The following is a 27,122-nucleotide window of genomic DNA, read 5'->3' on the forward strand; positions in this document are numbered from 1 at the left end:
ATGGTGCCCGCCTAGCCTGCCTGAAAGCTGGATTTTATCCCCTGCATCACATAAACTAGATATGACGGCTCGTACTTGTAAGCTCCTCACTGAGCAAGTAGAGGTGGGAGGATCAAAAGTTCATGCCCTGCTACATAGCAGATCTCAGGCCAGCCTGGGCTACATGAGACCCTGTCCCAAAATAAAACACCAGCCTTTATCGATCCCTGTTTCTGTGGAAGTTGGTCAAAGTATAGATTGTGTTGCTATTCAGTTCAGACTGGGTAAGCGGGGACTTGGGGATGGACTCTGTTGGCTGTTCTCACACTTAGTTCATCTTTCCCTATCTCCTACAGGGTATGCCCAGGAGGAAGTACTGAAGGAAGAGGAGGAAATAAAGGAGGAAGAGGAGGAAGACGAAGACAGCGGTTCCGTGGCTCAACACCAGGGCAGCAATGACACCGGGACAGATGAGGAGCTAGAGACAGGCCCAGAGCAGAAAGGCTACTTCAGCTGCCAGAACTCGCCAGGGAGCCACCTGTCCAATCAGGACGCAGAAAACGAGTCCCTCCTGAGCGATGCCAGCGACCAGGTGTCAGACATCAAAAGCGTCTGCAGCCGAGATGCCCCAGACAAGAAAGCAAACCCTCATGCCAAGCTTCCCAGCGAACCCCATAACTGCATGGATAAAATGACAGCTGTCTACGCCAATATCCTGTCAGATTCCTACTGGTCGGGCCTGGGCCTCGGCTTCAAGTTATCCAACAGCGAGAGACGGAATTGTGACACCCGCAACGGCAGCAGCAAGAATGATTTTGATTGGCACCAGGATGCCCTGTCCAAAAGCCTACAGCAGAACTTGCCTTCCCGGTCCGTCTCTAAGCCCAGCCTCTTCAGCTCCGTACAGCTGTACCGGCAGAACAGTAAGATGTGTGGCTCGGTGTTCACGGGGGCCAGCAGGTTCCGCTGCAGGCAATGTAGCGCGGCCTACGACACTCTCGTGGAGCTGACAGTGCACATGAACGAGACGGGCCACTATCAAGACGACAACCGCAAGAAAGATAAGCTCAGACCCACGAGCTACTCCAAGCCCCGGAAAAGGGCCTTCCAGGACATGGACAAAGACGATGCTCAAAAGGTTCTGAAATGTATGTTTTGTGGCGACTCCTTCGATTCTCTGCAAGACCTGAGCGTCCACATGATAAAGACAAAACATTACCAAAAAGTGCCTTTGAAGGAGCCAGTACCAACCATTTCCTCCAAGATGGTCGCACCAGCCAAAAAGCGCGTTTTCGACGTCAACAGGCCTTGCTCCCCCGACTCCACCACGGGCTCGCTCGCAGACTCGTTCTCTTCCCAGAAGAGTGCTAACCTGCAGCTGCCCTCCAACAGCCGCTATGGCTACCAAAACGGGGCCAGCTACACCTGGCAGTTCGAAGCCTGCAAGTCCCAGATCTTGAAGTGTATGGAGTGTGGCAGTTCCCACGATACTTTGCAGCAACTCACCACCCACATGATGGTCACGGGCCACTTTCTCAAAGTCACCAGCTCTGCCTCCAAGAAAGGGAAGCAACTCGTGTTGGACCCGCTGGCTGTGGAGAAAATGCAGTCGCTGTCTGAGAGCCCAAACAGTGAGTCTCTGGCCCCTAAGCCGTCGAGTAACTCCCCCTCCGAGAGCACAGCCTCCGCCACCGAGCTAAAGAAAGAGAGCAAGAAGGAAAAGGGGGAGATCAACGAGGATGAGCAAGGCGTGAAAAACGAGGAGTATGAAGACGCTTTACAGAAACCTCTCGACCCTACCATAAAATACCAGTATCTAAGAGAGGAGGACCTGGAAGACGGCTCAAAGGGCGGCGGGGACATTTTAAAGTCACTGGAAAATACCGTAACCACCGCCATCAACAAGGCCCAAAATGGTGCTCCCAGCTGGAGTGCGTATCCAAGTATCCATGCAGCCTACCAGCTGTCGGAGGGCACCAAGCCGCCCATGGCAATGGGCTCTCAGATACTGCAAATCCGACCCAACCTCGCCAACAAGCTAAGGCCCATCGCGCCCAAATGGAAGGGCATGCCACTTGGCCCCGTACCCGCAAGCCTGGCCCTGTACACTCAAGTCAAGAAGGAGGCAGAAGACAAAGAGGAAGTCATGAAGCAGTGCAGGAAGGAAAGTCCCCACGAAGAGGCAACATCTTTCAGCCAGCCTGAGAGCGAGTCTTTCTCCAAAATCGAACCACCTTCGGAATCCAGAAAGGCCGAGTCCTGTCCCCTGAAGGAAGAGGAGAAGCTGCTGAAAGAGAAACCGGAGCCGTTAGAACCAGTGTCTTCTCTGACCAATGGATGTGCAGTGGCTAACCACAGCCCGGCCCTGCCTTCCATCAACCCGCTCAGTGCCCTGCAGTCCGTCCTGAACAACCACTTGGGCAAAGCCACCGAGCCCTTGCGCTCGCCTTCCTGCTCCAGCCCCAACTCAAGCACAATCCCCATGTTCCATAAGTCCAGTCTCGGCGTGGTGGACAAGCCGGTCATAAGTCCCACCTCTACCAGGCCGGCCGCCAGTGTGTCCCGACACTACCTGTTTGAGAACACCGACCAGCCCATCGACCTGACCAAGTCCAAAAGCAAGAGAGCCGAGTCCTCGCAAGCACAATCCTGCACGTCCCCACCTCAGAAGCATGCTCTTTGTGACATTGCTGACATGGTCAAGGTCCTCCCGAAAGCCACCACCCCGAAGCCAGCCGCTTCCTCGAGGGTCCCTCCTGTGAAGCTGGAAATCGACGTGAGACGCTTTGAGGACGTTTCAAGCGAAGTCTCCACTTTGCACAAAAGAAAAGGCCGGCAGTCCAACTGGAACCCGCAGCATCTCCTCATCCTGCAAGCCCAGTTTGCCTCGAGCCTCTTCCAGACCTCAGAGGGCAAATACCTGCTGTCTGACCTGGGCCCTCAAGAGCGAATGCAAATCTCAAAGTTCACGGGACTCTCCATGACCACAATCAGCCACTGGCTGGCCAATGTCAAGTACCAGCTTAGGAAAACAGGTGGGACAAAATTCCTGAAAAACATGGACAAGGGGCACCCCATCTTTTACTGCAGTGACTGTGCGTCCCAGTTCAGAACCCCCTCTACCTACATCAGCCACTTAGAGTCTCACCTGGGCTTCCAAATGAAGGACATGACCCGGATGGCCGCTGACCAGCAAAGCAAGGTAGAACAGGAGATCTCCCGGGTGTCGTCGGCTCAGAGGTCTCCAGAGACAATAGCTGACGAAGAGGACACAGACTCTAAATTCAAGTGTAAGTTATGCAGTCGGACATTTGTGAGCAAACACGCAGTAAAACTCCACCTAAGCAAAACGCACAGCAAGTCACCAGAACACCACGCTCAGTTTGTAACAGACGTGGATGAAGAGTAGTTCTGCAGGTATGGGGTGTGCTCCCAGGTGACGGCGACTGTGGCCTTGTGAGGAGCATGTTAAAAGGAGATGGGTCTGCTTAGAGGCAGAGGTCTCCCGAGGCCTCCCAGGACCCTAGTTTGCTTCCATAGACTTACTTTTACAAATGACAGGCGGCCAGGAGTGGGTTCTAACAACCCCCTCCCCACACATGTCCTCCAGTTTAGCCCGGAAGCAGGATACAATGTATCTACGAGAGATGAAGCTCATGGTTGCGCATAGAGCTCCAGGACACACGATTCCCTTAGCAACCTAAGGCCCAACCTCCAAGGTCCAGCTTCCCCTGGTTTTAATTAACAAGGACTAGATTCCATTTTGCCATCTGCCTTCCCACAGCAATGCTTAATACTTACAGAGTGGGAAAGAGGTGGCGCCAGAATGAGGACAGTGGGGGGAGGGGGACCTCCCAGGGGCCGTTATATACAGAGATAGCTTAATCAGTTCACGAATGGCTTAATGTTGTCTTTTTTCTCAGCCCTTGCAATGAATACATTTGGTAGCCAACTTTTAGTGAAGGCTGCCTCTGCGCTCCTTCCGTTTCCTTCCTATATTCATTTTCCTACGGAAGAGCAGGGACCCTTAAGGGGGACAGTCGGGATGCACTCCTCTGTGCAGCAGGGAGATGGAAATGCCTTTTGATTTTCCTTAGGATAAACTCGGGATCAGAATCCGCCTCTTAACAGATTCGAAACATCCCTGAGAGTTTGTTTCACATATAGAAGTGGATAGTCGAAGCCTGTATGTGGCCACGTGAGTAGGGTCCATCCCACAGCTTCAAGATATATATTTTTTTTAAATTGGGCTGGAGGTGCAGTTTGGTAACAGAGTACTTGGCCGAGTACTTGCCCGGCACTCATAAGGTCGTGGGTTCAAATCCCAATACCAAAACGAGGAAAGGAAGGAATTTGTTCCGTGTATCATAGAAGTTCATGCCTTGCTTTGTTACCAATGCCCATGTTACTTATGTCACCTCCAGGAGAAAGGCCAGAGACCAAAGGCAAATACTTTATGGCAAATTAGTCACGTAGGCTGCTTCCAAATATTGAGCTCAAGCAAGGCTGGATGTCAACAAACCTCCCTCACAGGATTCCTCTGCTTCCTCTTCTCTCCCCTACCAGCATGTCACCCCCAGACGCTAGGGACCCCAACACACATTCAGATTGACCTCTGCCTGAGGCTCCACCCCAACGCTAGGACCCAACATGAACTAAGGGCTTCGTGCTTTGCAGCCCAGCGTATGCCCCACAGCATCACTGAACCCCTCTTAATTAACTCACGACAAATTATGGAAGCTTACGATATGAGCCCTCGCCACCCCGTCTTTGCAAAGCTTTTACTTTCACACAGGAGACTTTCGGGCCAGGCTTTACAGGTACAGATGCTAGGGGAGTTTCAGGTAGAGGAAGGTCCCGTAGGGCACACATGCTTGCCCCACGCACATGCTCCTCACAGAGCTAGAGAGCTTCCGAGTGGGAATGCTTGACTCGAGACTCTTCCCTCCAGGTGGGAATCCATGCTTCTGATTTGGGGACCCCCCTCTTGAGGGCCACCCCTATTGTTTGCATGCCTTTATCATGATAATTAAATGTTCCGGGCAGATTCATCTCCGGGTTTCCAAGCATGATTGTACACATCTTACCTTACTGAATGGAAAGCCATTTTGCATCTGTCGAGCCCACACTCGAGCTCTGGGTTCTGCCACGTGCTATTTATTTACCATATCACATTTTAAATTTTTATGTAATTAGCCATTATGCCCTTCTGGTCCTTTAAAAGAAAAAAAAAAGGGTGGACACACATAAAGAACCTAGGGATGAGACGTATGTTTTAAATCTAATAGTTGTGGGTCCGAACCACGGCGAAGGGAACAAATAGGCAATGTTTATTTTGTGCTATAATAAAGACCAATTTTCCACCTGTTAGGTCTGTAATCATTTTTTAACTGCGATGTGGAACTAGGGAGCGGGGGGCAGAAGGAAGGTCTCATTCTGAGTCGGAATCGAAGCGTATGCTGTCTGCCCTAGAGAAGCAAACATCGGCCGATAATTTGGGGAGGGGGGTGCACAGAGGCAGCCTGTAAACCCAGGAGGCACGTGAGTAAGGCTGCCATTGCACATCTGTCCACATCTGTGCAGAATAAATACTTCTAATCTATGACAGTGTTATCATCATGGAGACTATGAACGCTCGGTGCAACCACAGCCATGCTGGGGTGTCTGACAGGGCTGCAGAAAGGAGTTTGAAGTCATTCCGTCCAATGGGACTGTGTTGCATACGTAGAAGAGAGGATGTGGGTGCCGGTGTGCTTGTATTTAATCCAGTCTGCTTGAATGGTTGTCCTCGTGCCCGTGGGTGACAAGATGGTGTCTTGAAGTTTAGCTCACCTAGGAAAGAGCCCTTCCCCCACTTCAAGTACTCAATTGGAGCCATGTGTATACACCCTGCCCCCTCTTCAGAGTTTATGCATGGGGTAGCTCATTTTCATTGTTTTCAATTTTATAAGCTTTATTATATATTTTTTTAAAATGATGGTTTTAGGTGTTTACAGGATTCTATCATCACTTGGAATTCTAATCTTAGCTGATACGGAGGAGGGTACAATGTTAGAAAAAATGGCATGGTATTTTATAAAACACATCGAGATACAGTGGGATATTTAAGAGTTTCCCATGTCTGTGCGTTTCTAAATGGCAGGAATTTCGACCTGGATTTTCTTCCCTTTCCTGCGGCCACCTCTAGTCCTGTGAACACCCTGCCAGATAGCGAAGTCAAGTTTTTCATTAAAATTTCCTTGGAAAGTATTGAACGGGCACCCCCTCTTTTAGGACATAAGTAGTCTAAAACAGTTTCCCCATGTGTTTGTGTATACCTTTAAAAGCCTCTCGCTCTCGACTGGAAATTAAACAGAGAGTAAATCACTGAGTCTCAAATGCATAAGGACTTCAAATTATAGTCATTACCACGTAATGCAGTGTACGCGTTGAGCGGCACACCTAGCTTTGAGACTGCAGGCGGAAATGTATTCTAGTCCAACATGCCGCCTGACACGTCTGTAACGGATGGCTTGATGAAACGGTATGTCAGGGGTGAAAGCACGGAAGGGGGCTGCCACATAAGATAAAAGATGGACGTCTGATCCGGTTGAACTTGCCCTTCACCAAACCATGGAGTCTTTGTATAGCCGTGTCCCAGATATCGTGATGTGGGCCTTAGTATTATTCTTTTCCAAATATATATATATTAATATATATATATGTATATATATATATGTATATATATATATGTCATTTTCAACTTGGAAAGCCATAATTCTATCAATATTAACCACGGAGATTACACGCCAGTCTAGGAAAGCACAGAACGGGCTGGAGTCATGAAGCCTCGTGAGAGGAACCCACTGTTTTTCTGTCCATTGAAGAAACGCCCCTCTTTCTGTTTCTCCTCCCCTCCCTCTGACCCTTCCTTCCCTCAGCAAATATTGGCTGGGTTTCACCATGCACCACATTCTATTTAGGGATAGGGCTTAGCAGTGAGCCAAGAGGAACGCCAGTTGTAGCAGCAAACCGTGGAGCCTGGTGGCAGTTGCTTCCTCCCAGGCATCACGCCCTGCTAGCCTCCCTGTAAAGTACGGGTTGGTTCAAAGAAATAAGGACAGAGTGCAGTGCTGTACCTCCCAAGGTCCTACCGTCTCTGAGCTTCACGTATGCATTACCTCACGTCTGGACCAGGGCCCCACGGCAAACATGGTGCTCATACTAGGAAATAAACAGAACTAATGACCCAAACAGAAGTCGGCTGTGAAGGCCAGGGGCAGACACACAACTCAGGGGCAATTCACTGAATGGAATGCATAGCGGGGGACCCTTCCCTGGGCGGACCCAGGGAAACAGAGATAGCAGGCACTCATTCTGAGGAGCATTTGGCTGTAGAGGTCACCCACCCTGGCTTCCAACTTCACCCCATGCTACCATGCTGAACCCCACTTCCATATTTGTAAAATGGGGTCACTGTCGCCTGCTCACAGGAGGGATTTGAGGATTACATAGACGCATGTGATTACTTTGCTTAAAGCTGGATGCACAGTAAGTCCAGGAGAGTAAATCCTGGAGAGTCTCTCAGCCCTTCCTGTGTCTTGAAACACAGGGAATCTTAGAACCTGCTGCCTTCCCAACCCACTAATTCGTGTCCAGATGGTCATCCCCCTTGCAAACCCTAGCCTTTGTGGTCGCTGTGGCAAAACCATCACCGATTGGCTTCTTCCTATAAGTCAGGAATGGCTGTGCACTTGTACCCTCATTTTGAAGGAAGGTAAGCCTTAGCTACAAAGGTTCCATCATTCTTCCACTAACACCAAGTCAGCAAGGAGGCGGTCCCAACCTTAAGCACCGTGGGTCTATACAATCCTCATCCAACTTCTTCTGCCCTTGGTCTCCTCCTCCTCACCTGAGCTGAGGGTCCACTGTATGACCAACCGTACAGAGAAGAGGCTAGACCATGTGGGTTAGAGGTTGTTTTCCAAAAACAAGGGTCCCCCGGGGGCTTCTAGGAAACCCCAGCTGTAAACGAGTCACAGTTCCGCATGACCTAGCCGCAGAAAATGCTTTGTAAGAAGTGCGTCCTCGTGCAATTTCACGAACGCACGGACATCAGGGTGAGCAAAGACAGCCTCGATGTCACTCATGATGTCACTGAGTGCGGGATCTCAGAGGACCCCCATAATACCCAGAGTCAGAGAGTGACCAAAAGACTATCACACAGAAATATGAGGGCCTGAGACACCCTGCAGGGTGAAGCCGCCCGCCTCTGTTCCTCTTAAACTCCCCGTTTAGTTGTGTGATGTGCATTCGTATAAAGTATCAAACCAAGACAGTAACCGAAGCCACATGGATTGGGTGTACATCACCCTGACTCTGGGGAATACATTTTTGGGCAAGCAAAGTAAGATGAGACCACATGTGTTCAGGATGGTACAGCCAGAGGTGGGGACAACATGAGCCACACAGAAGCAGGGTCATGGAAGACGCTCTGGCCCTTCCCAAGGGACAAGAACTAAACGAGGGAATTTTTGTAGGTTTTTTTTTTTTCATTTCTTCTGAGTGATCTGCCTTACCTTGCAAGGCACATCACCCCACTGCACTTTCCCCCTCACTGGGACTCCTGAAGACTCCATCTTGACGTGTATAATTCGCCGCTTTAATATAGATCAACATTGTTTTTAATTTACCCCAGTCAGCCATCACCGTCATCCATTCATTTAAGCAGACGTGATTTTTTTGGTTTGGTTTGGTTTTTTTGTTTTTAATTCTTCTTCTTCTTCTTCTTCTTCTTCTTCTTCTTCTTCTTCTTCTTCTTCTTCTTCTTCTTCTTCTTCTTCTTCTTCTTCTTCTTCTTCTTCTTCTTCTTCTTCTTTCCCCCCCTTTTGCTAAATTGAAACTCCATGAGCGACAGGGAGTGCAATGTTTTAATTAGCTCATATTTTTTATATGGATTTATGTCTTTAAAACACATTTGTGTAATTCTTCAGCTAAATTAAAAACGTCTTTCTGCAAAAGCACGGAGGGGAGAATCAAGAGTAAATTGCGTCCTTAGGTTGCGAAGACTCGGGAAGAGAGGGAGAAGCCGGCCGAGGGACACAGCGCGGGGGCTTGCAGGGGATGGCTCTCCGAGATCGTTTGGAACTTGCCCTTCATTTAATGAAGTCTTTCTCTATAGAAGCATTTAAGGAGAGGGGAAAAAGAGGCTTGGGGAGGGAATTCTTTTCCAGGTCCCTCGTAAGAAAACAGGTAGCTAGTTACCGTCCATGAGTTCATCCAAAACCCAACCTGCCTCCAAACGTAACAGGAAAATACGAGTTGCGACGATAAACCGTTTTCCTCTCCATTTCTCTCTTTGTCTGTTTTTTTTTTAAACTATCAAGTCTAAAGCTTTCCACGACGCTTTTTTCTTCTCCCCCCCCTACTTTATAGGAGACAAGTGACATTGCGTGGTAAGTGCGAGAAAAAGCCGTGCAGAACTGAGATCGCTCTAATGCACTGACACTAACTTGCCCTCTATTGTTGGAAATGAGCAGGCGCCCATGACTGTTCATCAAACAGCTCCTAATGCTGTTAAGGCATTCAGCTATAATTTCTCCTTGCATTTATAATTACTGTCATAGGCTGCACACCTCGGTGAGCAGATTAAAGCTATAAACTATTTAGCCGCGGCTCTCCGACGAGGGGCTTGATTTGTCTGGCAGGAGGTATTTGTTAGGGAGCTTGACACCTCACATAAAAAAGACGACTCCACTTGATGAAGAACAATACCGTTTGAGCAATGCGGGGATTTTAAATCAGTGGGGATGCCACGCCCTGCAAGGAACCCAGGGCAGTTTGTTAAATGCTATGTAGGCCAGCGGGGGAGTGGGATGCACTTGGTTACCAGGCGAAGAGGATCCACTGCTCTCCTCTCTTCTCCGGGAGATGGGGAGTTGGTGGAAAATCAATGTGTCTCGAGGCTCCCCGGGAACCCTCTGTAAATGTTATGGGAGGCTCACCTGGTACAGGAGACGGATGTCAATACCCCGAGGAAGAGAAACTCTACGGCTGAAGGGAGTATGTAGACTCGGGAGGATTCCCAGAGCGTATGGGAGGTAGTGGGTGACCTTTCTTCTCTCCTAGGACATCGTGTGTGTGTGTGTGTGTGTGTGTGTGTGTGTGTGTGTGTGTGTGTGTGTGAGAGAGAGAGAGACAGACAGAGAAACAGAGAGACAGAGGGACAGAGAGAGACAGAGAGAGAGACAGAGAGAGACAGAGACAGAGACAGGGAGAGAGACAGAGAGAGACAGAGACAGAGACAGAGACAGAGAGACAGAGAGAGACAGAGAGACAGCAGAGACAGAGACAGAGACAGAGACAGAGACAGAGAGACAGAGAGAGACAGAGAGACAGCAGAGACAGAGACAGAGACAGAGAGACAGAGAGGAGAGAACGTTTGTAGCTACACGATAGATTCAAGTGTGAAGTATGTTTCAGACTGTTTTCTTGGCTTCACCTGTAAAAGTAACAAAAGGTGTTTTCTAACGTGGTTATCTTGTTAAGTAAGTGCTGGTACTTCCTAACCAGGAGCTTTTGGCCTGGGAGACTTGTTTGCGGGCATGTGTCAGTTTGCACTACTGGGGATCGAACTCAGGGCCTGAAGCTCTCTCAGACTCTAAAGCTAAGACACACTAACTCTGGGATGATTCTAAGACACACGTGTGTGCTTGTGTGTGCGCACCTGCGTGTTTGTGTGTGTGTGTGTGTGATATCCATTATACATAACGATACATTTCATGAGAATATTCCATGTATGTATATAATATACTTGGAACGCACCCACCCTCTCTCCCACCTGCCTGCTTTTCCCATTCATCTTCCCAGTTTTGTGTCTCATGTGATAGGCTCTCACTGGGTAGCCCAGGCTGGTCTTGAACTCACAGATTCCCTGTTTCTGCTGCCTCTTTGTGCTTGGATTTCAGATCTGTTAGGTAGGGTTTTTCATGAACTTGGATTTGCTATGGAATCACCCTCCGCCCACCCACATCCCACAGCCATAAATAAAATCAAACTTATTTTGATAGCGTAATTCAGGATCGAGACCTACCAGGTACCAACAGAGAGACAGAAATCGAGTGCTTTGTATTCAAATACCCAGGATTGACCAATGCAAGTGCCCAAGAGCCATGAGGTAGCACGTGGAATCCAGCAGGCTGAGCACAACTGTGGCAAATTAGAGCAAGCGGGGCCTGCATGGCCCTAACACGAGAGCTAAGAAATCCTTGACTTTGCGCGAAGACAAGTGTTTTTTATGGATGGGTTTTATTGGTGAGTTCTGGGCTGGTTGCTACCATTTTGAACACTCTTCAAGCTAAACACAGCACATAAGAAACCAGACCCGGGGGGTTGGGGATTTAGCTCAGTGGTAGAGCGCTTGCCTAGGAAGCACAAGGCCCTGGGTTCGGTCCCCAGCTCCGAAAAAAAGAACCAAAAAAAAAAGAAAAAAGAAACTAGACCCAGCTCCCACATTACCAGTTTGCAGCTTTCTAATCCGGTGGCAAACCAGATGGGGACAGAGGTCCCGTTTCCTAGGTTCTTTGTCCCCTCAATTGCTACCACACTAGGACCTCAGTTCCTACATCAACGCACCACTCCCAACCCTATGCATTCAGTACATTGTCCTTGTATGGATCAGAAGAGCAGTCTAAGGGTGTGAGCCATTCAGGTTTGCTGAGGACTTGGCAGAAAGAGTTCCTGGGATTTGGAACAGTGACCAGAGTAGTTCCTGACACACTGGGCTGAGGTGATCAACCAGTGCCCTTTGATGCTCTAGCTCTGTCTTAAACGCTTCACACCGTCCTGTCCCCCATGCCTCTCCCCAAAGGGTGCTGGCTGCACTGCTGGTCCCTGGACTCTAATCCCAATGATATTTAATCAACGGTGATGTCCCTAACACTTTGGGGCCGGTGATGTTTAGTCAGTCCTCTCAGCTGATCCCGTAAAGCAGGTATCACTTCTCTTCTCAGAGAAGGGGTTTCAGAAACCCGAGACCCACATATAGAATGTGGCCGAGCTGTAACACCAAGCCAGACCCCGAGGAGGCCATGTTCAGGGCTGCTCACACCACGCCAGACTCCGGAACTCATCCTGACTTCAGCATGCCCGGAACTCCCAGTATTTCTGAGCACAGTGCCTTGAAAGTGTGTAGCATGTCCACGGGCCGGCCGGTGTGTTAGCTGTGGGGGGCTACGGGCTGTGGAGATGGCTCGATGGGTAAAGCGCATGCCTAGTAAGTCGGAGGACCTGGATTTGTTGGTGGTGGCTTTTACTCCATTAATCTTGTTCTTTATTCACTCTATGTTCCGATCACAGCCCCTCCCCACCTCTCAGTGCCACCCTTACAAGTCCCTAACCCCACCATCCTCTCCCCTTGTCCTCAGGGAAGGGGGACCCCCCCCACCTTGGGTACCACTCTGCCCTGGGACATCCAGAAGCAGCAGGATGATGTATATCCACTCCCACTGAGGCCCAACCAGGCAGTCCAGGCAGGGCCAGGGGATCCAATGGCAGGCAACAGAGTCAGAGACAGCCCCTGCTCCTATTGTTAGGGGACTCCCATGAAGACCAAGCTGCACATCTGATACAGATGTGTAGGGGGACTTGCTCCAGCCCCTGCCTGCTCTTTGTCTGGTGCTTCAGACTCTGTGGGTCCTCATGGGCCCCGGTTAGTTGACCCTGGGTCATCTTGAGGTGTCCTTGACCCCTCCAGCTTGCTCACTTCTGCTCCCACTCTTCCACGAGACTCCCCAGCTCTGCCTGATGCTTGGCTGTGGGTCTCTGCATCTGTTTCCATCCACGGCTGGATGAAGCCTCTCAGGGCACAGTTATAACTAGGCGGGAGGGGTTGAGGAGGGGAATGGGGCAGGTGATCAGGTGGGGCCGGGAATGAGAATGGAAATCGGTGGAGGACATCTCCGGGTCTGTGGGAACGACTCCTACCTGTGGGGGATGTGGAGACCGAAGTGGCCACCTCCTGCAGCCAGCTGGGACTTCCAGTGGAGGGAGGGAAATGCCAAATCACAAACAAAACCTTCAACCAAAAAATTGTCCTACCTACAAGATGAGACAGGATAAAGGTGGAGCAGAAATTGAGAGAACAGCCTACCAATGACTGCCCCAACCTGAGACCCATCCGAGATCAACCCCTGAGACTATTAAAGATACTCTGCTGTGCTTGCAGACCTGGATTTGAGTCCCCAGGAGTAAAGTCAAAGGCAGAAGCCTGAGTCTTTAAGGCCTGTGTTCCAGGGAGGGGAGAGGACGGGACGGGATAGAAGAGGAGGTGGGGACAGGAGAAACTCTGGAGCCCATGGGCAGGTGCCTGGTGTATGTATCAAAAGACCAAATAATAAAGAGATTCTGCCTAGGTGGACGTGGGAGATTCTCATCCAGCCTTCAAGACACGTGCACACAGCACACCTGCATTTGCTTACACACACATGTGCACATGTGTGTGTGCACACACACATACACACATACCACAAAAGTAAACAGTGTGCACTTCAATACTGACGTCGACATTACCACAACGTACTACTTGTTGAAAATAAAATAAATTCATGAGATACTGGTGGCTGCATCTCAGTCATGCTTGTCGGGAATAATGAAGTGTTCTCGCATGTCCACACGCTAGCTAGAAAGCGGGGAGCCCAGAAATACTGTCCCTCTGCCAACTCTAAAGTTGAACCAACTTTAGCTCTTGTAAGCCACCCAGGACCCTAATTAACATACAAAGGCCCACAGCTCAGCTGTGCTCCTAGGCTGAGACATTGGCCCTCAGGGTTACTTCATGGTGGGTCCTTCATAGCAAACCTTCCTGTTTGCATGACCCCTCCAGTCAGCTGCGTGAAGCTCTCCTCCTTCGCTCAAGCACTGTGTATGTGTCCTGAGCCTTTAGAAAACCAAGGATGACAACCAGCACTGGAGAGGCAAAAGCAGGTCTCTAAGTTCAAGGCCAGCCTGGTCTACAGGACAGCCAAGGCTACACAGAGAAACCCTGTCTGGAAAAAAACTAAAAAAACAGAACCAAGGATTACCAAAACAGGACAGTCAAGCCCCAGGTGCTGGTGCTTGCCAGATAGACTTAAATGTCACAATGCGGGCTCACCAGAGGTTTCACAGGGGCTCGTGAGTGTCACTTCCAAAACCTTTGTGAAATGTAAGTGTTTGTGAGAAGTACCAGGGGGTGTGACTTTGAACATCCCAGGAGTGAATGTGTTATCCTGGGAGTGAGCCCGCCATGACAAGTATGGGCTCTTGACAAGAAAAATGAGTCGAGAGACTGAGCATAAAGTTCAATGGGTAGAGTGTTCACCGAGCATGCTCAGATGCCCAGGTTTCACCCCCAGCACCATGTGACCAGATGTGGTGATGCTCACCTGTCATATCACCTGGGGTGAAGTGGGGGCAGGAGGTAAGAAACTCAAGGTCATCACTGGCTACATAGTGACTTCAGGATCAGCCTGGACTTTTCCTTCTTGCCTTGGGATGAGAAAAGCAAAGAGATGTGTCTAATTTCCCCTCTCGTCTAGTGTGTGTCCGCCTCCTGACACGGTGGAGCCCACATTATACAGGATCTCACCAGATGCAGCCTCTCCATCTTGGATCTCCCAATGTCCACAGTCATAATTTATTCATACACCAAGAGAGGCCCTCTGTGACAAGACCAGCCAAGCAGGCCCAGGACAGACACTGAAGGTCACAGAAGCCTAACATGCAAGGCAGTGGCCAGCCTGGTTTATGCATGAGGGCAGGGGACCAACCTCAGGTCTTCACGTACGCATGGCAAGGACATAACCAACTTGAGCCGGGAGCCAAGCCCAGAAGTTGGCTTCTCATTTTAGACAAAATACCATAGGCTTTGGGTTCAGGACCACACACTTCTACACAATACTAACCAGGACACCTGGCAGGCCAAGGTGGTAACACAGGGAACCTCTTCCCAAATCAAGGATGTTTCTGTGGGGTTTCCCACGTAGAGGTCATTTCATTCTCCTTCTTGGCACATCTGAAGAATCATTTCATATTAATAACGGGTCATAATGCTAATCTATTTTTTTTTCAAATATCTGTTTAGCACCTGCCTTGTTGAAATCTCTAAACAGGATGCTGGGGGCACGAGCCAGTCATGGTGACACTGTCACCTCACAGTGCTCCAGTCAAGCAGAGAAGTAGTTGACAGTCACACAATCACAAGTGAGCAAAACACACTGGTGAGAAATGACACCAAGGAGAGATGCATGTGTCTCTCAGGGTTCTAGAAAGGACTTGGATGGGGGAGTGGGAGCTGTGGAGACTGTCAGGGGAGGTATGAAGGAGAGCTGGCCGGTAATTCTTATAACAGGAGTGCATCCAGACCAAGGGGGATTCATGTGCTGAGGCCTCGTGATAAGTGGGACGGGGGAAATAATGATGCCTGAGAGAAGGCTGGTGAGAAAGACGGGAGATACAAAGTATCAGCCTGTGTCCGCCCCCTCATCAGCACCATTCACTCATTTCAACCATCGTCCAGATGAACGGTATTTATACATGTGGCTCGGAGGCTCAGAGACACTGAAGTCCTCAGGCTCACCCTCAATAGCGAAAGAGGATGGAAGACCAACTTCCACCAACTCTAAACATTGCTCCTCCCACGTGACCCTTGTCACTTGTGCCTTCTCCACTTGATCCAATAACTCACCTTTAAAGCTGTCAAGTGGACATCGCCTGTCTCCTAGGGCCAAAGTCAGACGCTCACAAACGCCTAGTAAATGAGAGATGGCCCCGTCGGTTAAATGCTTGCTGTGTGCGCATGGAAACCTGGACCTCCTGCGTCCACTTAAAGAGCCACGCATGGCAGCGTGCATCTGTAAGCCCAGCACAAGAGGGGCAGAGACAAGAGTTCACTGCCCAGAGAGACTAGCCAAACGGACAAGCTCAGGGGTCAACAAAAGGACGGTCTCTAAAGTCAAAGTGAAGAGTGATAGAGGAAATGCCCAGTATCAAAGTCTGGTGTCTACATGTGCACACACACACACATGCTTCCCACATATATGTGGGCATACACGCAGGCACTAAATCGTTCATACATACATACACACATACTCATGAACTAATAAGTAACTGAATGAATAAATAAACAAATAAATAAATAAAACCAAGCGAGAAAGAAACAAATCCCAAGGCATGAACCAACACTGAGGTCTGTTGAACATTTCATGTGTGTTAAGCCCGAACGAAGCATCTTCCAGAGCTGCTTTTGAATTCTTCCAACAGCTTCTGGAAATGGTGGCTTTGGTGATCTCTGCTATTATTACAGTTGGGGAAAATGGAGTTGGAAGAGTTCAGGGGTCCCTTCTGAGGCCTCTCTTCTTGTAAACACTGCAGCTGGGCTCACACCCCTCCATCATCGCTTGTCTCCCCAGCTTCCCAAGGACTGGCTACGGCCATGCAGTGAGGCACGGGGTTGGCTGGGTCCCCGAGAGCTAGGATGTTTAGATCTTGGGGGAAGAATGTGTAGAATTTGAACTGGAGAAATACCTCAAGATTGGGACGTATATTTGGATGCCCAGAGCCCCAAAATTTCTTTCTGCTCTAATCTTATATCTTCCCCCAAGTTTATGTTCTAGGCAGAGTGTGAAAATTAAGTTTATATGACCCAGAACCTGAATTACATAGATTCATTTTGGCACATGAAGTCAGGAAGATGGGAACCTAGCGACCAGAAGTGGCTTTTCCTTTTCCTTTTCTTTTCTTTTCTTTTAATGGTTCTTTCTAAACAGGAAATGACATTGTTGTCATACAAGTCAGGATATAAAATGTGTCTAGCCAGGATCCCTAACCCGTTGTACAGGAAGCATGTGGAGTCTAAAGTCTAAGCTTCCCCAGTTCAAGCCTGTGCTGTGCCTGCTTTTCCAGGGTGAGCACTGGGCTGGGCTTCAGATGCTCTCTTCAGAATTAATATAATTAGTGAAAAGTGGACGACAACTGCTCTCAAATCATCTATCTCGGTTGTCTAGTACCCACGTTACATTCTGAAGCTTCGATGTAATGTAAAAACACTCTGACCGAAAACGGAAAGGGAGAAAAGGGGGTTATTTTGTCTTATGCTTCCAAGTCACGATCCGTTACTGAAAGAAGTCAGAGCCGGAAGCGAAGGCAGGGCCTGCAGATTGGAGCTCTGAAGCAGCGTTGTGTGCTAGCCCGCGCTCCGGTCCACTTCCTGGGTCGTTTTTAGCTAAGTTATTTCTGGGTTTGACTTTGTTGTTTTAAACGTGTGTGGGTATTTCATCTGCTTGTGTGTCCGAGACACGTGGGTGCAGTGCCCATTGAGGCCAGAAGAGGGCATCAGCTGCCCTGGGACTGTAGTGACCGAAGGTTGTGAATGACCTTGTGGGTGCTAAGAATCAAATCTGGGAAAACAGCCAGCGCTCTAACTGCTGGGCCATCTTCTAGCCCTGTCTAGTACTTTGGGTTTTGTTCTTTGGTTTTTGGTTTGGGGGAGTTTATTTGTTGGTTTTGTTGTTTTGTTTTGTTTTGTTTTGTTGGGGTTTTTGTTTGTTTTGTTTTGTTTTGTTTTGTTTTGTTGGGGTTTTTGTTTGTTTTGTTTTGTTTTGTTTTGTTTAGTGCAGCCAAGGGCCACTTGCCCAAAAAATGGTGTCTTCAGGTTTCCACTGCTGTGAAGAGACACCATGACCAAGACAATTCTAATAAAGAAAAAGATTTAATTGGGCCTGGCATACAGTTCAGAGGTTCGATCTATTATCATGGTGGGAAGCAAGGCAGCATGCAGGCAGGCATGGTGCTAGAGACATACGTGAGAGTCCTACACCCAGACAGACAGAGAGCAGGAATAAAGAGTAACAGTGAGCCTCGCTTGAGCTTCTGAACCTCAGAGACCTCCCCTAGCCCTCCCCCACACCTCTCCGCCCTCATGAGATACTACCTCCAACAAGGCCACCCCTCCAACAGCTCCACTCCTATGAGTCTACGGGGGCCGTTTCAGTTCAAAACACCACAAGTGGAATAGCCCAGAGTGGGCTGGACCCTCCTGTCAATTAATAATCAAGACAACTACTTACGGACAAGCTGACCAACCAGCCAGACCTAGGTAGTTCCTGGACGGAAGCTTCTCCTCTCAGATGACTCTAGGTGACATTCAGCTGACAGAGCCAAGCAGGACAGATGTTTAATTTAACCCCTGTTTACGTAGAATCAGCCAGTCTCTTTGTCACGTCTACGGCGAGGATTAAAGAGGTTGCTGATCTACAACCGGAATCGCAGTAGGTACCCGGATATTCTGAAGCATTCTCGTCTGAGTCTCAGGGGCCAGGAGAGACTTCAGATTCGTCCCACCTGACCCCACACACCAGCAGCCCCACGTCAGCCTCTTCGTCCCTGATATGAAACTTACGGTGCTAGCCTTCCAACAAGGATGGGAGACCCCAGAAAGCTCAAACCATCCAGACTGCGGAAAGAAAGACCCCGGAGTAGATCATGAGAGCAGTAAGTTACCTCACCGTCTACTTCCTCGCTCTGAAATTTGTACTCCAGATTAGCCAAGATGGCCCATGGTGACCCTTGACCACCATATTGGTTCATCTGTCACATAAGCAAACACCAGAGGAACTTGACTTTCCTTTTCATCCACTCCTCCCTGCCCCCACCTCCTCAAAAAAAAACCAAAAGAACAAAAAAAAAACAAAAACAAAAACAAAAACAAAAGCAAATGCCCACAATTCCCCTCTTGTCCTCTTAAGGTTTAAATCAAAGGCCGGAATAGATGTGCCATTTCATTTGAATAAATGAAGACTAATTCAGGTTTATTCAAAGCAGTCCTTGGGGGTGGGGAGGAAGTTATGCCTCTGACAAGGAGCAGGACAGAGTATCAAACTGACATCTCCCTCCATCACTTCCTTCTCTCCCCACCTCATCTCCTCTCTCGCTCTCTGACTAGCTACCTCAAAAAATTCTACTTGTATGATGCTGCAAATTCACCAGTGGCTAGAACATGCTCTGGAGAGAGCAGCGCTGGACTTTCCCATTCAGATGCTGGTGTTGGTGCTGGTGCTGGTGCTGGTGCTGGTGTTGGTGCTGACGCTGATAATCATGTTGATATTGACCTGGAATGGCAGTGAGGTGATGATGGTGATGATGGTGATGATGGTGATGATGGTGGTGGTGGTAGTGATGGTGGTGGTGATGATGGTGGTGGTGATGATGATGGTGGTGATGATGGGGTGATGGTGGTGGGAATGATGGTGGTGGTAGTGATGGTGGTGGTGGTAGTGATGGTGGTGGTGGTAGTTATGATGATGGTGGTGGTAATGGTGATGGTGGTGATGGTGGTGGTGATGGTGATGGTGGTGATGGTGGTGATGATGGTGATGGTGGTGATGGTGATGATGGTGGAGGTGGTGGTGGTGATGGTAGTGGTGGTGATGGTGGTGATGATGGTGGAGGTGGTGGTGGTAGTGATGGTGGTGATGATAGTGGTGGTGGTGATGATGGTGATGATGATGGTGATGGAGATGGAGATGGTAATGGAATGACGGGAATCACGGTTGTACTGACTTGACCCATTTGTGGTGCTGCCCTGACAGTGGTGAAAACGTTGATATTGTTGTGATATTCATAATGGTGACATGATAGCAATGATGATGTTGGCGAGATTAAGATGGCGGTGATTAGAGTGACATCGGTATGATGAGATGTTGCTGCTGCTGGTGCGGTGGTGGTGGTGATGATATTGATAGAACGAGATGATAAAGACCGGGTTGAAGGTAACGACATGGATGACCTCTGTAATCATAGCGGTGGTAGTGAGGAAGAAGATACTGAGGAGGTAATGGGGCTGGGGCTATGATGCTCAGGTGATGTGGATTAAGCGTGGTGACAGTCACACAGAGAGAGCTGTGCCTGGTACGGTACCCACTGTCATCGTTGTTGTCGTCCTTGTTTTCGCCGACACTGAGAAAACTCACACTCGCTGATCCTTGCTTTGGGTTGATCGTTCTGTCAGTCGGTCACAGTAGGCACCTTCTTCTTTTGGTGCTTTCCTTAGCAAAGAGAATTGACGCACTTTTAAATGACCTCAGAAGACGACAAAGGGACTCTATCATCAGTCACAAATTTAACTTTGAAGAGGCAAAAACTGCTCTTTAAAAACTGGAAGTAAGACATTGGGCACAGTGAAACCCGCCCTTAAAGGGCTCTGTGGAGATGCCCGTGGATTCCTGATTGTGTGTGTGTGTGTGTGTGTGTGTGTGTGTGTGTGTACATGCTCTGTGTGTGTGTGTGGTGTATGTATGTGTGTGTATGTATGGTGTGTGTATGTATATGCATGCTCTGTGTGTGTGGTGTATATATGCGTGTATGTATGGTGTGTGTATGTGTGTACATGCTCTGTGTGTGTATACATGCTCTGTGTATGTGTGTACATGCTATCTGTGTGTATGGTGTGTGTATGTGCGTACATGTTCTGTGTGTATGTGTGGTGTGTGTATATGTGTGTATGGTTTGTGTATGTGTGTACATGCTCTGTGTGTGTGTGTGGTGTGTGTATGTGTGTGTATGGTTTGTGTATGTGTGTACATGCTCTGTGTATGTGTGGTGTGTATGCATGTGTGTGTGGTATGTGTATGTGTGTACATGCTCTGTGTGTGTGGTGTGTGTATGTGTGTGTGTGTAGTGTGTGTATGTGTGTACATGCTCTGTGTGTGTGTAGTGTGTATGCATGTGTATGGTGTGTGTGTACATGCTCTGTGTGTGTGGTGTGTGTATGTGTGTATGTGTAGTGTGTGTATGTGTGTACATGCTCTGTGTGTGTGTGTGTGTGTGTGTGTGTGTGTGTGTGCATTTCCCTTTCATGGACACCCCTCACCGGACCTGGGAGTACTCCATCCCCAGTGTCTGCAAACGGAGCCCGCAGGGCAGCCTTTGTTCACACCAATTGTTTGCCGTGAGTCACAGAGTGGAGCCCTTGCTTCGCCAAGGCCAAGCGATGAGCCTGGTGAGGTCAGGCCCTCATGTGCGTCCCCCGTTTCTCCGTTAAACTCTGTTAGGACATGGCAACACTGCTTCCTGCTTCCAGCTTCCGGGTGATGAAACAGACCCCAGAGAGGCGCAATGACCAGCAAGACCACACAGGTAGCACACGGAGGGGCTAGAATCAATATGGACCAGAATTACAGGCATTCTCCGAGCATCCTCCAGTGTGTCTCAGTCAAATTCTGTCGGTGTTTACTACACAGAAGTGTGGGGTAGACAGCTGTTGCTCTCAGCAGAGGGCAGGGAAGGAACGGTCCCTCCACTCTGCCCTTGTTTTATGTGGGATTTTTTTTTCATCGACGAGAAAAAAAATGTATGTTTCTGGTTATGTTATTTTCAATGCTACGTTACTCGACTTCACAGTCAAATAATTCTTTTTGGTTCACCAGAGGACTGTGTCCTGTCCAATGTCTGCCACTGCTTCCTTTCCACATTTGCCAGGGCCTTCTCTTTACCCCACGGCTGCCTTCCTCTGGATCCTCTTGGATGCTGTAACCATGGTGATGGGTCCCTATTTGATCATCTTTGCTCTGCCTTAGAAGCTGAAGAGCCAATCCATATCACTCCATCCCTGAGTCATAAGAGGATGGAAAAATGGGAGTGGAGAGGAGGCTGTCTTGGGAGGTGGGGTTCTCGCTCCCCAGAATCCTGAGAAGGAACTGTAGGTCAGCTATGTCAGGGGAGAGCAATAGGGAGTAACTGGGGCCTTGGTCTGGCTCTCTGCTCGCTTCCTAAGAACCTGGAGCAGCCATAGCAACCTCTGCTCCCAGCTGCCTCTCCTGTCATATGGCTATACGAAGGCCAAACTTTCTTGCTCTCACAAACTAAATCAGAGAGAAGGACAAAGCAGCTTCTCAGGAGAGCATCTGGTGCCCAGGGCGCCTTGGTTAAGAACTGTTAACTGGGGATGGAGGTCAGCTCAGATGGTAAAGTGTTTGCCCCAGAAGCTCAAAGTTCTTGGTTCAGATACAAGGACTCATGCTTTAAAAGCTCTGAGTGGTCAGATAGAGACAGGCAGAGCCTTGGAACTGTCTGCCCAACTGGCCTACTTGGCGAGTTTCCGGCCAGTAGAAAACTCAGTCTTAAAAAACAAGGTGACAGTGCCTGAGGATATGCTCCAGGGGTTACATGCCTATGCACTACTGAGTGCACATGCATACATACGCATGCATGCACACACGCATACATATGCACATGTACACATGCACAAACACACATGCATATGTATGTACATGTACACATGCACACTGCACAAACACACATACACATACACGTATATACACATGCACAAACACACACACACGCACATGCACCCACATACACATACACACACACATGCACACACATATACATACAAACACGCACATGCACACACATACACACATGCGCGCGCACACACACACACACACACACACACACACACACACTCACCCTCATAGTTGTTGAGTTTGACCCTCGGCCCTAGAGTGTAGTAGGTAGAGCTGTCTAACGAGTTTAATCCCAGGAAGACCAATCCTGTCAGACATGATAAGCCAAGTTCCACCTCCTGCCTCTGTGATCCCCATTAAATAAAGACAAGCAAACACTCTCGGGAGAACAGGCACCTGCTGTATGCTGGGCATCTGGCTGGAGCTGTGACCTCAGACGAACAGTGAGTGCAGAGACGACTCCACCTCCAGGACGTCACCAGCCCACACAGAGGATAGACCACCAAGAGCTAACCTGTGCTGTCCATGGTCACGAAGTAGGCACTAAGCCAGAGGGTGATGTGAAGCAAAGTTGAATGTGGATGGATGACACAGACAGACCATGGTCCTGGGTGCTGTGTGTCTTGTCTCAGCCCCGTGAGGACAGACGCTCATGGGGTTCTGCTTTACTCAAATACTAGAGCATGGTTTCTGGAGGGCTGACGAAGGGCTGGGGTGAGCAGTGGATTTGTCTGAACCTCAGCCTAATGTTCACGGCCCCGCCACACCTGCACTGAAGCCCAGGGCAGGGCGCATGCCAGGTTGGCTCAGCACGGTATCTTCTAGAATCCAGACCACCTATAAAAACCCGAAGGGACAAAGGGGAAAAGGGAGGGAGGCGCCGTAGGAGAAGAGCATGATTTCCTTTTGACACCACCCATGCATAAAATGAATAATCCTTGCTGTCAGCCATTTACAGACAGATCAATAGACAATAATGTTAGACTTGTAGAGCAGTGCCCGGCACATGGCAGCTGTCCGGCGATGGTGTCCTCGGGCTCTGCAGAGCCCAGGAAAGGGAGAAACATTTCCAGAGCACTGTGTACAGTATTTGTCTGGGAGACTGATGTTCTGCCACGAGGTTTGCACATCTGGGTTCAGAATGCCGTTCTGGGTCAGACCTGGAGGGAAGTGCCTATAGCTTCTGCAGCCAGATGCAAGTGTGACTTAGAGCAGGAAGGGGGAAAGGAAAGGAGGGAAAGATAGGAGAGGGAGGGAAGGAGGGAGGGGAAGGGAGGGAGAGAGAGATGGAGGGAGGGAGGGAGGGAGGGGGAAAGAAAGAGGAAAAGTAGGAGGGAGGGAGGGAGAAAGAAAGAGGAAAAGTAGGAGGGAGGGAGGGAAAGAAGGAAAAGAGGAAGGGAGGGAAGGGTGAAGGGAGGGAGGGAAGGGGGAAGAAAGAGAGAAAAGGTGGGAGGGAGGGAGGGAGAGAGGGAAGTAGGGATGGAGGAAGGGGGACAGAAGGGGGAAGAAAGAAAGAGAGGAAAAGTAGGAGGGAGGGAGGGAAAGGAGGGAGAAAGGGAGAGAAGGGGGAGAAAGAGAGGAGGGGGAAGGGAAAAGGAAAGGGGGAGAAAGGGAGAGAGGAAGAAGTGGAGGAAGGGACGGGGGAAGAGGAAGAGAGGGAGGGAAGGAAGAAGGGAAGGGGAAGAAAAGAAGGAGAGAGAAAGTGGAGCAAGGAAGACAGGAAGCCTTGCATCTGAATCAGGGGACAATCAGATGACAATGACACTAATAAGTAACACCTAGCACTTAAACACAAATGACCATTCCTGGTGCACTGAGGGGCCACGGAGGAAGAACAGGACAGTGTGAGGGATTGTATGGTGGCCACCTGCTTCAAACACGGGCCAATGGATCGAGGAAAAGGAGTTTGAGCAGGGCTCAGGCGTGCTGAGGATGAGGGTAGAGCTTCCTGGATGGGGCGGTAAGAACAGAGTAGCCGTGGTCATTGCCACGGGCTGCAGGTGGGAGGGGACACGTCAGGGCTTCGTGGAGAACGGGATTCCCCACCCGAGCCCTGAGCCCTCAGCCCTCTGACAACCACTGGTGGAATTTGAACAGACAAGGGTCCAATTTTCTTCCTTTATTTTTCTTTAACGTTTACCGTGCATAACGGGTGGATGGGTGAGAAGGATTGAAACAGGCACTAGATACCCGTGAGGGACGACGGGAGCTGGTCTGGAAACTTCCGAGTGTTGAACTGCTCTGATTGTGTGGAGGCCATCACCGGGCAAACAGGAGAGTAGAGCAAGGAATTGTGGGTCACGCTGAAGACACACGGGAGTCTAGGAAGGGAAAGAACAGCCACTCAAGAGAGTGTGGCTGAGGAGATAAACCGTATAGGCTTCCTCACTTAAGACAGGGGTTCTTTGGAGGATCAGAATACAACGGCTCTCTCTCCATCTTCAGGGACTAGTCCAGCCCACTGTCATGCCTTCCCAGGCTCTGTCCCACAAAAAGTTCATGGCGATCAACTCCTTTTCCACGTCCCGAGATTGAAGGAGGAAAGAGAGGTCCCCCTGTGTACGCTGCCTCCCTGGTTTCCCTCCTAACTGAACGCCTTTCTCCCTCCTTTGAACACCACTACTAAACAGGGTCCAACTTGGGGTAGCCGGGGAGATTTACTCCCGAGATGAACTGGAGTCGCAGGCTGTTTTTTGCAGAATGATTTAATGTCCTCTTCAGCGCACCCCTGACAGCTGAAATATCCCCTAATGACTCAGTTTGGCGGCAGAGTTCTGTGGATCCGGGGAAGGCTGAGGAGGATGTCAAATGTCAATAAATGAGCGATCCATAATTGTAGCAGTTTGACGCCCCGAGGCAAGCCAGGGAACGGTGGCTAGGTCACAAGGTCGCAGAGGGTTGACAAAATGCAAGCACCCGAGAGTTCTTGGAGTCAACCAGACAAAAAAGCGCATCCCATCTTTTCCTCCCTTCAGGCTGAATTTCTCTGTCCCAGCCCCTTCTTCACCACACCCGTTTCCTGGATGTCAGAGCTGTACAAAGTCCCCTTGGTCCTTTTCTACGTAGAGTCCGACGTGGCCTCGTTTCTCGAGGTGTCCCCACAATCTCTTTTTTTGTCTTGCTCACTCAAGTTTTCATGGCCTCCGTCAGAAATTATGATTCTTTTCTGTCCCGCTTGCTTTCTGACAGGATGATTTAAACTGGAAAGGTCTATGTCAAGGATCCACGAGTGTCCCTAACAATGGAAGGAAAGACCCCTCTTGTTCCTTGACAGGCGTGCGTGAACTGGAAGAGGCCAGGAAAAGCTGGGAAGTCAGACACTTAGAGAAGCATTTGCTTAAGCACTCGGTGCCTTCCTCCCGGCTCACCTTATCAAGCTGTGACCCCGGAGACACCAGGTCACCCGATCAAAAACACGCATCCCCTCTGTCCTCAAGCTAATTTTCAAATTATATATATCATGGTAAAGAAGCCCTCGTGGCGAGCCTTACAGGCTATTTTCAAGATCTTAAATGGGGAATTATAACTGAACACTACACTTGCCTATAAATCTCAGTCAGCGCCACGGTGTCTGGGAGATAGGAACTTCACTGGGAAGAACAGAGGGATTAGAAAGGAGGGGTAATTTTTAATCCAGGAGTTTGTAAGCCCAGCACCATGGGTTGCCTGGCTTGAGAGTCAGAGTTTTCCCCAAGCCAAGGGGTTTACCACCTCAGCAGCTGTCTCGTCTGTGCCTCTCACAACTGTTTACTTCTATTATGTGAATATGTGTCTGTCTGTGTGGGGGTGTATACACATGTGTGCTGGAGCCCAAGGATGACAGAAGAACCCACTGGATCCCTAGGGCTGGAGTTATAGCAAGTTCTGAGCTGCCAACCCACGCTGAGAACTGAACTCGGGTCTTCTGAGAGAGCAGTGCCTGCTTTTCTGCCACTGAATCTTCTCCCCAGTCCTGGGACAGTTTGTCATAGGCTGAGCTCTGTCCTGGGGCTCACTAAGGACAGCAGAGAGTTCTTGGGCCACGTCATTCTTGACAGCATGACTTCTGGCTAATGGGCGGGCTGTGTAAGCTGGGGAAGATGGATGTGTGGGTTGGGCCGCCTCAGTCTTAGTCCAGGTTCTATGACTCATTAGCAGTAAGAGCAAAATGTCCTGACCCAGAGAGACTGACCTTGGACTCACCATGTATGCCAGTTGGCCTTGACCTTGAGGAGAGCCTTACGTGCCTGCCTTCCTGTGCTGGGAATACAGAGTGTGCGTGCCTTTGTGCCCATCTGGGAAGTACGGCTTTAGAGTCTGTGCCTGGCCCTTGGAAGCAGGCAAGTCAGCTTGCGCTTACAGCAAAGACGCATCCGTCTTTGGACTTGCTGGTTTCCCAGTCCCCGTGGACCTTCTACATCTGCTTTGACGTTATGGTGGCAAGTCAGATAACTCTGACAAGACCTGGTGGTTTGACATCGCCAAGATCTTTACTTCGAGGTCTTCTGTAGGAAGTTTAACGACTCCAGATGTAGGCAGATTTTTTTTAAAACGTCATGCAACGGAAGCTGAGGTTGACCCGATGAGAAGGAAAACAAAAGGATTATTCCTGAAACTTTTAGGACAGAGCAAACACTCGTGATGCAGTCGTTCTGCTCATTATGGTGTGAGCTTTGCCTTGTGGCCTTTAAGCTCCCCGTTGTACTAGCCGGGTGGACCGAAGGAGGAAGGGAGAGACAGGGAAACCTAAATGTGGCCATTGAATCCATCCCAGCACCAGTGTGTGTTCAAACAGCGTGAAAAGGCATTTTGCAAGTATCGTCAAGAAAAACAAGTGCAGTAATGGAGAGAGACAAGAGAGAAGTTAGGGAACACAAAGGCTCTAGTCCAGGGTCCCAAGACACG

General features: G+C 49.5%; 1 protein-coding gene across 6 annotated transcripts in view; it reads left to right on the forward strand.

Moving 5' to 3' along the window:
• Tshz2 (teashirt zinc finger homeobox 2) overlaps positions 1-27,122 on the forward strand; it is a 446,931-nt gene that overhangs the window by 256,058 nt on the left and 163,751 nt on the right. For 4 of the 6 annotated variants that reach the window (NM_001399744.1, XM_039106732.2, XM_063282976.1 and 1 more), the window contains 1 exon segment: positions 336-5,349. In NM_001399744.1, the coding sequence (NP_001386673.1) occupies positions 336-3,388 (3,053 nt within the window). In that variant the 3' untranslated portion in view covers positions 3,389-5,349. 6 annotated transcript variants of the gene reach the window in all.

Source organism: Rattus norvegicus, chromosome 3, assembly GCF_036323735.1.
Source record: "Rattus norvegicus strain BN/NHsdMcwi chromosome 3, GRCr8, whole genome shotgun sequence".
Lineage (NCBI taxonomy): Eukaryota > Metazoa > Chordata > Mammalia > Rodentia > Muridae > Rattus > Rattus norvegicus.